Genomic DNA, 15,160 nt, shown 5'->3' with positions numbered 1-15,160 from the left:
TTACCTATAATTTTAAACATTAACCGTCCATTTTTCACACAATTAGTATTCACATTTAGTCTTTAAGAAGAGAATTTTAAGAGAGAAAGAGTAATTTATTAAGACAATTGTTCATTAATCTCACTTTAAAAGTGCAAGACAAGTTTTTTGCATGATCTTGCGTAATATTTTCTTTGTTGTTAATTAGCATTTTTATTAATGGAAAGACATTCCAACCAGTGTTGAAGATTTTTTATATAGAATTAATCGGATTTCAGTATTTTTACGCACAATTTAATGAAAAATAAAGACATTTTTTGATATTTTTAACTTAATTTTATTATTTTTAGGACTTATTCTCTACCTTATTCGTCTAAAAAAGTCTATTAGTCAATAATTTTACTTAAAAAAATCAAAGTTGAATAAGTTATAAGTACTAAAAGTAAAATAATTCATTATTTAGTGTCCTTAAATCATCGTTTCGGTACTCAAATGTCGCATCCTGTGTCGACGCATTTCACGCCTGTGCTCGAGCAAATGCATTGCGTGCAATGATTCGACAATTCTTCGATGTGTTCGCCAATTTTGTACATTTCGCCGTAAATATTGCAGCCACTGAGTTGCAATAAATTGTTGATATCGTTCACTTTGTCGTGTTTCGTGTGAATTATTGGATTAGCTTCTCTACTTTCAACGCCGAGATCCGAAATTATTTGCTTTACGTCACTCGGAACTTCAGTTGTCGTCGGTTTTTGGGTCGAAGTTGTAATTTTTGCCGCTTGAACGACATTCGGAACGTGATGCGGCACAGGTTCAACCGATCCAACGCGAATTACGCCAATTTCGTTGAGAATATGTTCCGTCATTTCATCTGATTTGCGTCGATTTTCGTTTTCAACGAAGGCGGGATCAAGATTTTGCGGAATGGCGAGTTGTTGTAACGTCGCGGGAATGCCTTTGAAGATTGGAACAGTCTCAATGCGGATTGTAGGTTCAACAGAAGCCGTTATATTGGGCACAGAAGGCGTCGTTGGAGGCATATTTGTTGTTATTGAGATGATTGATTGGTCGAAAGCGTTTGCGAGATGAAGTTGTTGCTCGATTGGAAGTTGTTCTGTGAAGAAAATTATGAAAAAAGGTAATTTTTTGAAGAAATTTTAGCTGAAAATGTGAAAATTTACCTTTGTAAGCTGTTTGAACTTTAATGGGCTCTTCCGTGGTAATGTATAAGTTGTCGATGAATCCAGGTTTGGTTCTTGTTGGTTCTCGAGGTATGAATCCCCCTACTCAAAAATAAGAGTCAGTAACGATTTTTTATGATTTTTAAAATTTTTTAAATATTTTTGTAAATTTTTAATATTTTTACGATTTTTCGATTAATTTTTGTTGAATTTTTTTTAACAAATTTTTATAATTTTTTAATTTTAATAATTTTTAAAGAAATATTTTATTTAAAATATTAATTATTTTTTTTTTAATTTTCATTTTTAAACAATTTTTCGTCTTTTATATTTTCTTAAAAAAATCCTTAAAAATTTTTTAATTTTTTTTTTTCTTTTAGAAAATTAATTGATTTAAATATTTTGAAATTTTTTAATTTTTTAAAAATATTTTTACGATTTTTTTTTATTTTTCTTTAATATTTTTTTTTTAATTTTTAAATTTTGAAGAAATATTGATATTTTTATTTTTTAAACAATTTTCTCATCTTTTATAATTTTTAAAAATTTTATTTTTTTTTTTGTTTTTGATAAAATTTTTTTTTTAATATTTTTAAAAAATTTTAAGAAATTTGTTCAATTTTCAAAAATTTTATAAATTTAATTTTTCGAATTTTTATGATGTTTTTTTTCAAAAATTTCATATTTTTTTCTAAATTGCATTAAAAACTTACCTTCTGTCTGCATTGGAGGCGAAAATCTATCAATTCCCGTTCTCGGAGGCTTTTGATCATAACTCAAGGGTCTGTAATTCGTGTAATAATCTCCCCATCCGCCATTCACAGGAATCTCTCCAATGTGATCGAAATCGCTGTGATGCACTTTCTCGACGTCGTCATACCGATCAATCGACGTTTGTTCCGTAATTGAGGGATATTTCGCCAAATCATCTGTTCTCAACTCCACAGCGTCATCGGGAACGAACGAAATAAAATTCAAATTTGGTAAACTTGGCGGCAACGTTGGAGCATCATAGTCTAAATTGTATTGCGGTTCAACAATTAACGGATTAATGTTCACATCACTCGTCATCGGAGGAGCAGGAGAATGTCGAAGAACGACCGGCGGCGGAGCTTTTGTCGTTTTTCCGAGATCAAACATGTTGAAAAGGACTTCCAAGATGCCTTTTGTGGAATTTCCGTAATTTAAGGGCTTGAAGGGAACAAGCGGAGGAAGCGTCGTCGAAGTTGTTGTTGTTGTAATTGGCATCGTTGACGTTGATGTGCTTCGAGAAGTGACCAGATTCGTAGATTGCATCGATGGAACGGTGTTAATGTGAATTTCCGTACCAATTATTTCCGTTTGTTCATCCAAATTTGACACGGAAGTCGATGTATCGGTTGTTGTTTCGACAATTTTGGTCATTTCTGTCGTTGAAATCTTCGTTGTCGGCGAATTTGTGGATTTGACAGTAGTTGAAGGAGCTTTTGTCGTTGTCTGGATCGTCGTTGAAGGAGATTTTGATGAAATTTCTTCATTTTTGACCTTTGGAGGCAATGTTGACGTTGCAATTGAAGAAATTTCTTGCTGTGTGGAATGTTCAATCATCGTAACACGTTCCATTTCTTCCGAAAAACTCGTTGTCGCGTACTCTGTAGTTGATTTTTCATCAGAAACGGTACTACTGACGACTTCTTCTTCTTCTGTTGTCTCATTTTCCTCCTCACTTTGGTCAAGTAATGTCAATCCTTCACGTAAAAAGTCGAAAAATCCCTTTTCCTTCAGAATTTGGTTTGTAGTTGTCTCGGGATTTGTCTTTTGTGAGCTCGTTTCTGCATCAGGAGCGTCAGTTGTAGTTGCTGAAGGCTTCTCATCGCCAAATAACAAGGCAAAAAGATCAAATTCGTCGCCGGTGTCTTGTCGGAAGTGTCTTGTTGTTTCATTTGTCTTCGTTCCTGTTAAAAAAATCTCATTAAAAATCAATTTTCAGATAAATTTTAATGAAATACTTACGACATTCATATCCAACGGCACAACATTCGCCCTCAGGAATTAACGGCTTGCAATTTCCGATGTATGGCGCGCATTTTTTCGGGGTACACATGACATTTCCTCGAATGCAGAAGCACATTTCGCACGGTCTCTGCTTGTCTGTTGGTAATTTTTGTCCATCGAAATACGAAACTCCCTTTGCATAGCATTTTCCTTTGTTTTCCGGCAATTTTGTTTTTCGCAAATAATTTCTATTTTGCACGGAATTGCTTTGAATCATAGAATTTGCGGTATTTTTCTCCGTAACTTCGCTCGTAGCATTCACGCTGCAATCGTAATGCACTGGGCAACAAGATCCTTCGGCGTACAAAGGACGACAAGAGGAATTTGGAAGCTGACATTTGGGATTTACGCAAATTCGCTTGCCCGCAAAGCAGTAACAGTAAGAACAAAAGTTGGAGGAAACCATTGCGGAGCCACTTCCGTATACAGAACCGTCTTCAATGCAAACTGTGAGAAAAAAAAATAAAAGAAAAAAACGATTAAATCCCGTTTTGTCACTCTTTTTTTCGAAGATAATATCTGTAATCACGCAACAGAACGAAAAAAAGCATGAAAAGTGATCAATTTTGAAATTTTTTCTTGAGCGCATTTACATTTTATAAAAAAATTTTTAAAAAAAAAAATTTTAAATAAAATTTTTAATTTTAAAATTTTTTTAATATTTTAAAACAAAAAATTTGAAAAAAAAACATTTAAAAATTTTTATTTTCAAATTAAAAAATTATTTTTAAAATTATTAAAAAAAAAATTGTAAAAATTTAAATTTTAACTTTTAAAAATTTTAATTTAAATAATCTTCTTTTCAAATCTTGATGATGAAAAAAAAAATTTTAATATCTTAAATTTTAATGCGCTTAAGCGATTTAAAAAAAAAAAAAAATAATACATTTTTAAAATTAAAAAAATCATTTGTCAAATTCAGTAAAAAAAAAAATAAAAAAAAAAAATTTATAATTTTTTTTTAAATTTTCAAAATAAAAAAATTTAATTAAAATTTTAAAAATGTAAAAACTTAAAATAATAATTAAAAAAATAATAAAAAAAATATAATTAAAATTAATAAAAAAATTAAATTATTTTTTTTTATTTATTTAGTGAGTGAAATAATTTTTAATGTTTTTTTTTTAAATTAAATTTTTATCATAAAATAAAAAAAATATATATATAAATTTAATTAAAATAATAATTTTTTAAAATTAAAATTAAATTATTAATTAATTATAATCGATATTAATTATTTTAATTTTTGATCATCAGATCAGATAACCTCATTTTTTTTTTTTAAACAAAAACTGACAATTCAACCTCGAAAGAGATTTTTTCTTGTTTTAAAAAGAAAATGCATTAAAAAAAAAACAAATCAACACCTACCATTATTATCCTCAAATAGGTCAATATCGTCAGACCGTTGTTGTAACTGATTGTGATCATGGTTCTGCTCATGCTCGTAATAATGCGCGTAACCAATTTGATCGAGTCGCGCCGCTATCTCGTTCTGTGCCCCATTGATGCGGAACGTCTTGCAACTCAGATACGGACAACAAGCGCGTTTCGGATGAATCAGCACACACCCACGCGGCGGTATACTAACTTGCTCCGGACAAACTTTCAGCGCGCAAACGAGAGATTTGTTCTGACAGCGACACGTGAGGCACGGCTCTACCGACGGAATTAACGAACGTTCCGCGTAAATTGTTCCATTGTGATAACAACCAGCTGAAAGAAAAAAAAAGAAGAAAAATTCTCATAAATCACCGCATCGCATTACTTGACCCATTATTGTAACTCTTTGATGCAAGAACCAGTCAAGCAACAATAATGAGACGTAATATCGTCACGGAAAAAAGAAAAGAGGAAATTGGTTCATTCATTCTCTTCTTCTTTTTTCTCTGATTTTGTTACATTAAACGTTGTCGCCGTTACTGCCATTGTTATTTATTGAGTAAAGAAGAAGAACAGAAAAATAGAAGAAAGTTGTCGTTTCAAGGTTAATAACGGACAAAAGTGCATTTCAGCCAAAGGTGAGTTAATCTAATGACTTTTTAATTAACTTTCTAGCTAGAAGTGTTTTTAACATATTTTTTTTACAAACAAATAAAACTGTAAAAAAATTTCTTCATTTAACATAATTTTTGTTGAATTTTTGAACTTTGCCAAAAAATTATTATTTTTAAATTTTTTGTATAAATTTTTATTTTTTTGAATAAAAAAATTATTTTTAATTTTTCTGTTTGAATTAGCAAAGAAGCGATTTTCAAATTTTTTAACGGTAATTTTTTTTTTGAATTGAATTTTTTTAGAATTTTTGTTTATATTATTTTGTTAATTTTTTATTTATTTTTCAATAAAAAAATACAAATGAAGATTAAAGAAGAAATTAAGATAATTTTTGAAAGTCTAAATAAAAAAAAAAATTAAGCGGTTATCTAAGGTTATCAAAAAATAAAATTTATAAACAAATAATTCATCAAAATTTCGTTCAGTTTTTAAATTTTATTCGTTCAATTCAGACTCAAAATGAATAAATTTCTATTTTTTGCAATTTTTCTTGGATTATTTTCAAACTCTCTTTCTGTGGAAGTTAAATGTTTGAATCCATTCGACAGAGAAAATCATTGTCGGATTGTAAAATTGGAACTAACAAAAGAAAATTACGAAATTGAACTAAAAGTTGATGATGATATCAAAAATATTTGGATAACAGACTCATCACTTCCCGTTTTTTCACATGATCTTTGTAAAAGTTTTCCAAATTTAGAGATTTTTTATGGAGATTCAAATAAAATAGAAGAAATTGACGAAAAAACCTTCATGAAATGCAAAAAATTAAAAACGTTGGATTTAAGTCGTAACAAATTGCGAGAATTACCTCTTAAATTATTTAATGAATTAACAAATTTAGAAAATTTGAAATTAGATTCAAATTTTTTGTATGACTTGAATCTTGAGGAAATTTTAGAACACTCTCCCAACATTAAAAATATCTATTTAAATGACAATAATTTGAAATGTAGTCGATTGGAGAAATTTTTCAAGATGACAGAAGAAAAGAATATCACTTTAAGCTCGATGATAAATAATTTTAGATTTCGACCATACCATTTCAAAGACATTAACAATATTGTTTGTTTAGAAGATGAACAATGGATGAAAGAATTGTCAAAAGAATCAACAGAAATTCAAGTAAAATTAATAAATTCAACGATAACTACTGAGAAAATAATCGAACAAATCACTGAAGAAACAACAACTGAACAAAATGTGTTTGAAACTGACGAAGAAGTAACTTTGGAGACTGTGAAAGATAATATGAAAGAAAAATTTTCTCAATTATTTACGAAAATTGAAAGTTTTCGAGAAAGTGTTGATCAAAAATTTACAAGTTTGGAGAAAAAAATTGAAGATCTTAAGGAAAGTAATCAAAATTTAGAAACAAATTTACAAAAATTACTTGACTTTTTTTCAACTATTGAATTTGGAAATTTGACGCAGTGAAAAAAAATAATTCAAATAATCAATAAATAAGAGTTTCGAAAAATTAAACAAAAATTAAAATAAAAAAAAAATAAAAAAAAATCTACCTATCAAAAAATTATAGGTTTAAAAATTTGAAATAATTTTTTTTTGAAAAATATTTTGCATACAAAATATATTTTATTAATTTTATTTTTTTATTTTATAAATATTTAAATTTTTAAATTATTAAAATTAAAATAAATATATTTTTTCAATTAATAAAATATTAATAAATATATTTTTTTTTAATTTTTAAATTAAATAATAAAATTCAAATAATTTTATTTTTATTGACACGTTTCAGTTACATCATTGCATTGAAAGGTTCATCTAAGGTTATCAAATAATGCAAATTCTCAAATATTTCATCAATATTCTGATTAGTGCGAAAATCTCATTTGTTCAATTAAGACTCAAAATGATCAAACTTCTATTTTTCACTGCTTTTCTCGTAACTTTGTTAATTTTAAAAGCTTCTTCTTTGGAAGTTTCGTGCGGCGATGATCCAAATTATTGTGAAATTTCATTTCAACGACTCACGAATGACAAAATTGAACCAAAATCAAATTATCCGAATAACATTACAATGATTGAATTCTCATATGGAGCTAACGTATCAATTTTAACTTCAACAATTTGTGAAACTTTTCCCAATTTAAAAAAATTTCATGGAAGTTTAAGCCAAATAACAAAAATCGAAGAAAATGAATTCCTAAAATGCACCAATTTGGAAAAACTGAATTTAAATAAAAATCAATTACGAAAATTACAACCTGATTTATTTCAAGGGTTGAATAACTTGAAAAAATTAGAAATATCTAAAAATGAGATAGAAGAACTTCAACCAAATACTTTCCGTGGATTAACAAAGTTGGAGGATTTGGATTTGGACAGTAACAAAATACAAAAGATACAACCTGAATCATTTCATGGCCTAACAAATTTGGAAACTTTGCATCTTTTTGGTAATGAACTACAAGAATTACAACCTGAAGTCTTTCGTGAATTGGTTAATTTGAAAACTTTAATTTTGGCGGGCAACAAATTTCGTGAATTACAACCTGAATTGTTTTATGGATTGAAAAAATTGGATGATTTAGCATTAGCTGCTAATTATTTGTTTGACTTCAATTTTGAAGAAATCCTCGTAAATGCACCAAATTTATCAAGTATTTATTTAAATGACAATAATTTCAAATGTAGTCGAGTAAAGGAATTTTTAACGATCTGTGAAGAGAAAAATATTATTTATAACGAATATTGTGGAAAAAAATGCAGATTGGTAACTGATGGATTTATAACAGATCGAAATAGCACGGATTACAACCATTTTATCGGAAGACACAAAGTTGTGTTTTACTGTTTATCAAACGAACAATGGATAGGAGAATTGACAAAAGAATCGAAAGAAATTCAGGATAGATTTAATAAATCGAGTATGAATGAATAAAATAATTCGACCAAAAAATACTAAATTTTTCACGAAAAAAAAAATTCAATTAAAACCTACCACTCTGTTGAATTTTAGCGCCAATGGAAAATCCGTTGACGGGTTCAATAGACATTGCAATCAGCATCGTTGCAAGTACAAACCACACACATTGCAGAAAAGCCGCACTTTTTTCTTTGAATCTTCCCATTCTCATTCCGGTTGTCAATTCTTTCAACAAAAAATTTTTTTCTTTGCACTTTTTTTTTATTATTTTATTTTACACGCAAACACGTTTGTTCTTCTTTTTATGCAGTATTTCAATCTTCTAACTCAATTAGTTTACTCGTCGTGTGTGCAAAATGTTCAACAATTAAATCTTTGAAGAAATTCCATCAAGTTGCGACAACATGCTGTTGGTCTGGATGACGATTTGATGCCGAGAGACAAATATAGATCGCGAAAATATTTCAAGTTTCTTGTTCTTGTTTCGCTCTTCGCGTTCAATTGTAGCGTACCGAGAGTTGTACAACCGGTCAATTAGAGAACAAACATCTTTCTTTCATGACTTTCTTGTAAAAATGTACGTTATTTGTGTTAGAAGAGTGGTTCGTGTGAAACTCGCTTCGAAACCAAAGTTGATTCTAATTTCGTAAATAAATGGTCACTTTTACATGCTTTCGTGTGCTGCTTTGGCGTGTAACAAATTGAAGTTCTCAATCGTGTGACTTATTTTTTGTGTGTCACATACTTTTTTTTATTGTTATTATTTATTTTGAGTATTGCCGGATTGAGAGGAGGTCAAGATAATCACATCCAAATTTGGGTTTTCTCACATTTCTTTTATGGTTCTTTATTTTTTTTTCGAGACGATTTATTATTTTTATTTCTAGAACACACTTTTTTTGTGATTTAACCGTTACTTCTATATTTTATTATTCTCGTGAATTTGTGAATTCAATTTGTTTTTTCTTCAATTATTTCAGCTTATTTTTCACTTATTTTTGTTCTTCTTCTATTCCATTCGGAGTCGCGCGCACTAACGGGATTCTCGACAAAATTTCACACACAAAATCCAAAAACGATGTTTAATATTGAGCAGTCGATGTCTTACTAACAAACTTTAGCAGCAACAACGACAATCGAACTTCGCGCATACATAATAAGTTGTAAGCGAAGCAGACGAAGAAAGAGTACGAGAAGAGACGACAACATGAAATGTAGTAATGTGTGGTACTGAAACTAAAAAGAAAGAAGGAAATGCTGAAGAAGAGAATAAACAAAAAAAAAAAATAAATGCGTCGAATTTACGCAGACGACTTGCGGTGATGTAATTTTATTTATAAGAAAGAGTTCAATCAAGGAAGCAAGCAAGGAACCTCACAAAATTTCATTTGATGTTTTTTTCTTTTCGTATCTCGAGGAGATTGAAATAAAAAAAAAGAAGAAGAAAAATAAGAAGACACGAAGTTCTGTGGTTCTACTGAAACAATCATGTAACAATAATAAATAATCACATTCACATGGGAAACAAATATGAGGAGAATAATAATAAATGCGAAAAGAATATATTAAAAAAAAGTCGAGAATGGGATAAGGAATATCGATGAGATAAAAAAGATGTGAGCGTATTTTTAAGTCAATAAGATACTGAAGTGGCACGGCTGACACAATGATGCCATTGCTGAAACCCAAAGCTAAAACTATCCCGATAAGTATGTGAACCAAATCAATGAACGTTTAATAAAAAAATAACTATTAAAAAAAATAATTAATGTCATTCTGAGAATTTGCTTAGAATGGAAATTTCAGAATTTTTTTGATTTTTACGTGCTTTTCAACAGTTTCGATAAGAACAAATGTTTTTTCTTTTTCATGAAAAAACTCAAGAAAGTCAATGGATGCTATAAGATTATTTCTTATTGGTTGTTAACGGTCAATAACAACGTGACAAAACCAAGTCTGATCTATGAAGTCGAAACTCTTGAAAAATTCAAATAAAATTTGTCAAAGTCATGTTGGCAATATCTTTGAATTTGTCGTAAATAGATTTTAAAGCATGAACAATCGTGGAATTATTTATTCCTTTTGTACGTTGAAACTCCAAAAGCATGAACAAATTGTTAAATCTGTAAAGAAAGTAAAAAAAAAGTTAAAAATTCTCATAAAATTTTAAATAACAGACAGACCCGTTTGAGTGAAATTTTCTCTCCTGCAATGCCTTTTAGGTTAAGCCTCTATCCATCGCGATATGGATCCACAGTCACACGTAAAAACCTTAAAGAAGAAACTTGTGAGTTAGAGAACAGAATAAAAAACTCTTTACCATACCTTCCTTCCTTCATGTTCGTGGTATGTCGTCTCCTCATGCACTTTACATTGATGACCATAATTTGAGTGTACTTTACGCACGATAGAGAATATTTTTATTATTATTAAATTTACCTGTAATTTATGCTCGTACTCCCTTCTTTGCCGTCTCGTTCGTCGTTCGTCGGAAATGAAAAAGAAGAAGAAGTTGTGACGACTTCGTTCTGATGCGATTTAACGCTTTAATTGATTTGTTTAATCAAGTAGGTTGATCGTAATTTGTTGTTCGTGATGCCCTATTACGAGGCTCTCTAATTCAATTTTGAGTTTCGTTTTACAAAAAAAACTTTGTTGTCGGGTGGTCCGTCATTCATTGCAGGTTTTCTTGTTTTCTCATCTTTCCTTTTATCATCTCAGCCATTCTTGGATTCTTTTTGCGCAAAGTAAATAATATTTACTTATCGTCGTCGACGACGTTTGCCGGTCTTTTTATTGCATTCAATGTGCATTATCATCACACGAGTACACTCGATAGCTGCAACGAGGATGAGAGCATAAATAAATAATAAATGATAGAAAACAATAAAGAGGATCAGTAACATGTTTATCTTGCAAAACTTATGAGCAACCCACGACCTTTTTGTTTATTACAAAGTTGTTTTTTTTTATTACTTTGAAATCGGTTGAAACTTCACAATCCATCAGTAGTTGAAGATTTCTTCAGTTTTTGTATTTTGTTTTGTCGTGATGAATGAATTATTACCAAAGAAGGCAGCAAAAATTGATAGGATTAATTTGTAGCTACGTGCAAATCAACTATAATTTTTCATCGTTCTTGAACTTGAACTCAAAGGTGTGAGTTTTTTTTTCAGAAAGAGAGAGCAAAAGTTCATTCACATATAAAAATATTCTTAAAAAATGAGAATTTTTCTTATCAACAAGAAAAAAAACAATTCGTAGAACTCAGAGATTAAAAATGTAATTTTTTCACAATTTTAAATTGTTTACTTGCTCAGTTTATTTTTAGACCTCAAAGCATCAACACGAAAAAATGACAAAAATTTTATTTCTAATTTTGAGTGCTATTTGCATTTTTGCTTTAGCTGAAGATGTAGATGTAGAAAGAATTGATGCTGCATTCTCGACTTGCAGTAAGGAACATGGTTTGGAAGAAAAAGAGTACAAAGACAAGTTTCAATTTGCACAATTGACCGATAATGACGAAGACAAAGTCAAGTGTTATGTGAATTGTGTCTATCGAGAAGCGTATCCAAATAAAATTCATTCGGATGGTGCATTGGATTTTGACGAGATGACAAAGGGAATTGATGGAAAAGTTGTAAGTGATTGATTTGAGAGGAAATTTAAGATTTTTTGAAAGATTTTTGTTCATTTTGAGATATAAAAAGTTAGTTCAGAGTCTTAAAAAAATTTTTTTAGAGCTAAAAATTTCACTTCGAGATCGAAAAATTACATGTCAAGATCGAAAACGTTATTTTATTGGTTATGAGGTTAGTTTTAAAAGCTAAAATTGAATTTGTGATCTCAAAAAGTTATTTTGAAGGTTTAAAAATTCTTTTGAAATTTTTTTATCATTTCGAGATCGAAAAATTTCATTTTAAAAAGTAAAAATTTAATTTCGAGATCGAAAAATTTCGATTCAAGATCTAAAAAGTTAGTTTTAAAAGCTAAAATTGATTTTTTTAACATAAAAATGCTTAAAAATATTTTTTGGAAAATTTTAATAATTTAAGAACTAAATATTTTCTTTAAATATCGAAAAATTACAATTCGATATCGAAAAATTCAAGTTAATATTCAAAGTTTAAAAAAAAAAATTTTAGATAAAATTTCAAATTTTCTTACCTTTTTCAGTTCTTGGATCACGTCAAAGATTGTTTCAACTACAGATCAAGCGATGGAGATGACTGCAAAACAACCTTCAAACATCATTTGTGCTTCAAATCTGCTTTGGTTCATAAAGAATAAAAAATTTTTCAATAAAAATGTGAAAAATTTTTGTAAAGTATTCTTTGAATGCCCCCGATGTATGAATGAGACGAATGAAATTGATAAATATAAAATTGCCTTCATGCTAATTCAATGAGATAAAAATGAGTCGGCTTGAATTGATAAGTGTCGTCAGATAGCGCTGCAGTCATCATGTCAATATCCTGTTTGGCGCCATCAAAACGGAATACGGCGACATTTTGAACTAAAATTGAGTCGTATGAAATTGATAATCCGCCAGATGGCGCCGTAAGCACGATGTCCATATCCTGTTTGTCGCCGGAAATGGAAATGTGCCAGAAATTGGAAACATATCGACTTGTGCTTTTGCTTTGTGCTCCATAATTCCATTATCTTACCTCTTTCCAGACCTTAGCCACACACAAATTTCACAAGTTTATGTAAATTTCCGTCGTTGCGGAAGCCACAAAACCACATAAACACAAATTTGATAAATCGCTGCCCATGGAAACGGATGAGATAATTGACGTGAGCGACTCGGACATTGAATTCGTACAGGAATACACAGATTTGGAGCCTGAAATCCCGTCGTCATCCATTCGTGTGAAGCAGGAAAACGCTAAACCGAGTCTCAGTAAGGCACAAAGCACAAGCAGCGTCGTCGATATGGAAGTTGATGCGGAAGACGTGCTCAAAGCAGCAACAATTGCCGAGGAACGCAAGAACGAGGGCAATACTTTGTACAAAGTACGGGAATATGTCGATGCTTTGCGTTGTTATTCGGATGCCGTAAGTTGAAATTTTTGAATTTTTAGGATTTGAAATAAATTTTAACTTTTTTTTCTTAAAGGTTCAATTGTGTCCCAACAATGCGCCGTACTTGGGTAACAGAAGTGCTTGTTACATGATGCTTGGGCGTTACAACGAAGCACTTAAGGATGCCCGTCAAAGTGTTCAAATCGATCCGAATTTCGAAAAAGGCTACGTTCGTGTCGCCAAATGTTGTTTAGCGCTCGGAGATCTCGTCGGAGCGGAACAAGCGATTAAAAAACTCCTTGAAATCGCGACAAATGGCGAAAATTTGGTCAAAACTGAAGTTGATCAGCTCAAACAGCTGCGAGGATTGGAAGAAAAAGCTCGCGAATGTTACGACAAGCAAGATTACCGCACGTGTTTGTACCAAATGGAACAAGCGTTGAAACTTTCGCCCGTTTGTCGCAAATATCAGCTCATGAAAGGCGAATGTCTTGCACTGTTGGGTCGTTTAGATGAGGCCAATGACATCGCAATTACCATCATGCAAGTTGAGTCATCGAATGCTGACGCAATTTTCGTGCGTGGCTTGACTTTATACTACGGCGACAACTTGGATAAGGGAATTTTGCACTTTGAACGCGCTTTGGCTCTCGATCCTGACCACAAACACGCCAAAATTTGGCGTACAAAGGCAAAATCGCTGCGTGAAAAGAAGGAAAAGGGCAACGAGTTGTTCAAAAATTACAAATTCCGCGATGCCTTGGCAATGTACAACGAAGCCCTGCAAATCGACCCGCTGAATAAAGACACAAACAGCAAGTTATACTACAACCGAGCATTGGTAAACACGAAATTGGGCAATTTAAATGATGCAGTTGTCGATTGCAACGAAGCACTGAAAATAAATTCTTCATATTTGAAAGCTTTGCTGAAACGCGCCAAATGTTACTATGACTTGGAAAAATTCGAGGAATGTGTTGCCGATTACGAAGCTGCCTTGAAAATGGACAAAACGTATGAAATCAAAAATTTACTGCGAGATGCAAAATTGGCGCTCAAAAAATCAAAGCGAAAAGATTACTACAAAATTCTTGGAATCAGCAAAAATGCCTCGGATGACGAAATAAAGAAAGCATACCGAAAACGAGCTTTGATTCATCATCCAGATAGGCATTCCAACGCCTCAGATGCGGAAAAGAAGGAACAAGAAATTAAATTCAAGGAGATCGGAGAAGCTTATGCGATTTTATCAGATCCGAATAAAAAAGCTCGATTCGATAGCGGACAAGATTTGGATGATAATATGTCAGGAGGAGGTAATTCTTAAAAAAAACTTTTAAAAACAAAAAATTTAAAAAATTATTTTTTTAGATTTCGATCCAAGTAACATCTACAGACAATTCTTCTTTGACGGATCAGGTCCCGGATCGTCGTTTGGAGGAGGAAGTCCTTTTGGAGGCTTTGGCGGAGGCGGATTTTCATTCAATTTTGGTTAAAATTTTACTTTTTAAACTAAATTTAAAACTTACCAATTAATTGTTTAACAAAACTCACAAGAAAATTTTTTATACATTTTAAACGAAAAATTGTAATTTACATAAAAGACAAAAAAAAACGATATTTGAGCACAGAATTAGAATCAAAATTAGTACAATGAATGGTTTAATACGTAAAATAAAAATGGTAACACAGTGTGGAAATGAGTTTTATTTTTTTTTGTCGAATCTGTTCATGACGGAGGTTGTTGTAAAATTTTCAAAAAAATTATTTTGTCGACATTTTTGTAAAAAAATTAATTTTTATTTTTTATTGACGAATTATTTAGTTTTTGAATTAAAATTTTGACTTTGAAAATAAATATTTATAATATTTTTAAATAAATATTTAAATATTTTTGCTTTTGAATTAATTTTTAAGCTCATAAAAAAAATTTTAGTTTTTAGTTTTTAAAAATTTTTAAATTTTGAATAAAAAACATATTAAG

At 30.4% G+C, this 15,160-nt stretch overlaps 1 protein-coding gene across 1 annotated transcript; it reads left to right on the top strand.

The window, feature by feature from the left end:
• The first annotated feature begins 12,764 nt into the window (after nt 1-12,764).
• LOC134830875 (dnaJ homolog subfamily C member 7-like) lies at nt 12,765-14,868 on the top strand. The gene is made up of 3 exons (XM_063844485.1): nt 12,765-13,209; nt 13,271-14,492; nt 14,548-14,868. The coding sequence occupies exons 1-3, from the start codon at nt 12,925-12,927 to the stop codon at nt 14,670-14,672; spliced, it is 1,632 nt and encodes a 543-aa protein (XP_063700555.1). The 5' UTR covers nt 12,765-12,924; the 3' UTR covers nt 14,673-14,868.
• The last annotated feature ends 292 nt before the right edge of the window (nt 14,869-15,160 follow it).

The sequence above is a fragment of the Culicoides brevitarsis genome, chromosome 2 (genome assembly GCF_036172545.1).
Source record: "Culicoides brevitarsis isolate CSIRO-B50_1 chromosome 2, AGI_CSIRO_Cbre_v1, whole genome shotgun sequence".
NCBI lineage: Eukaryota > Metazoa > Arthropoda > Insecta > Diptera > Ceratopogonidae > Culicoides > Culicoides brevitarsis.
This window is presented reverse-complemented; position numbering and strand designations above follow the sequence as displayed.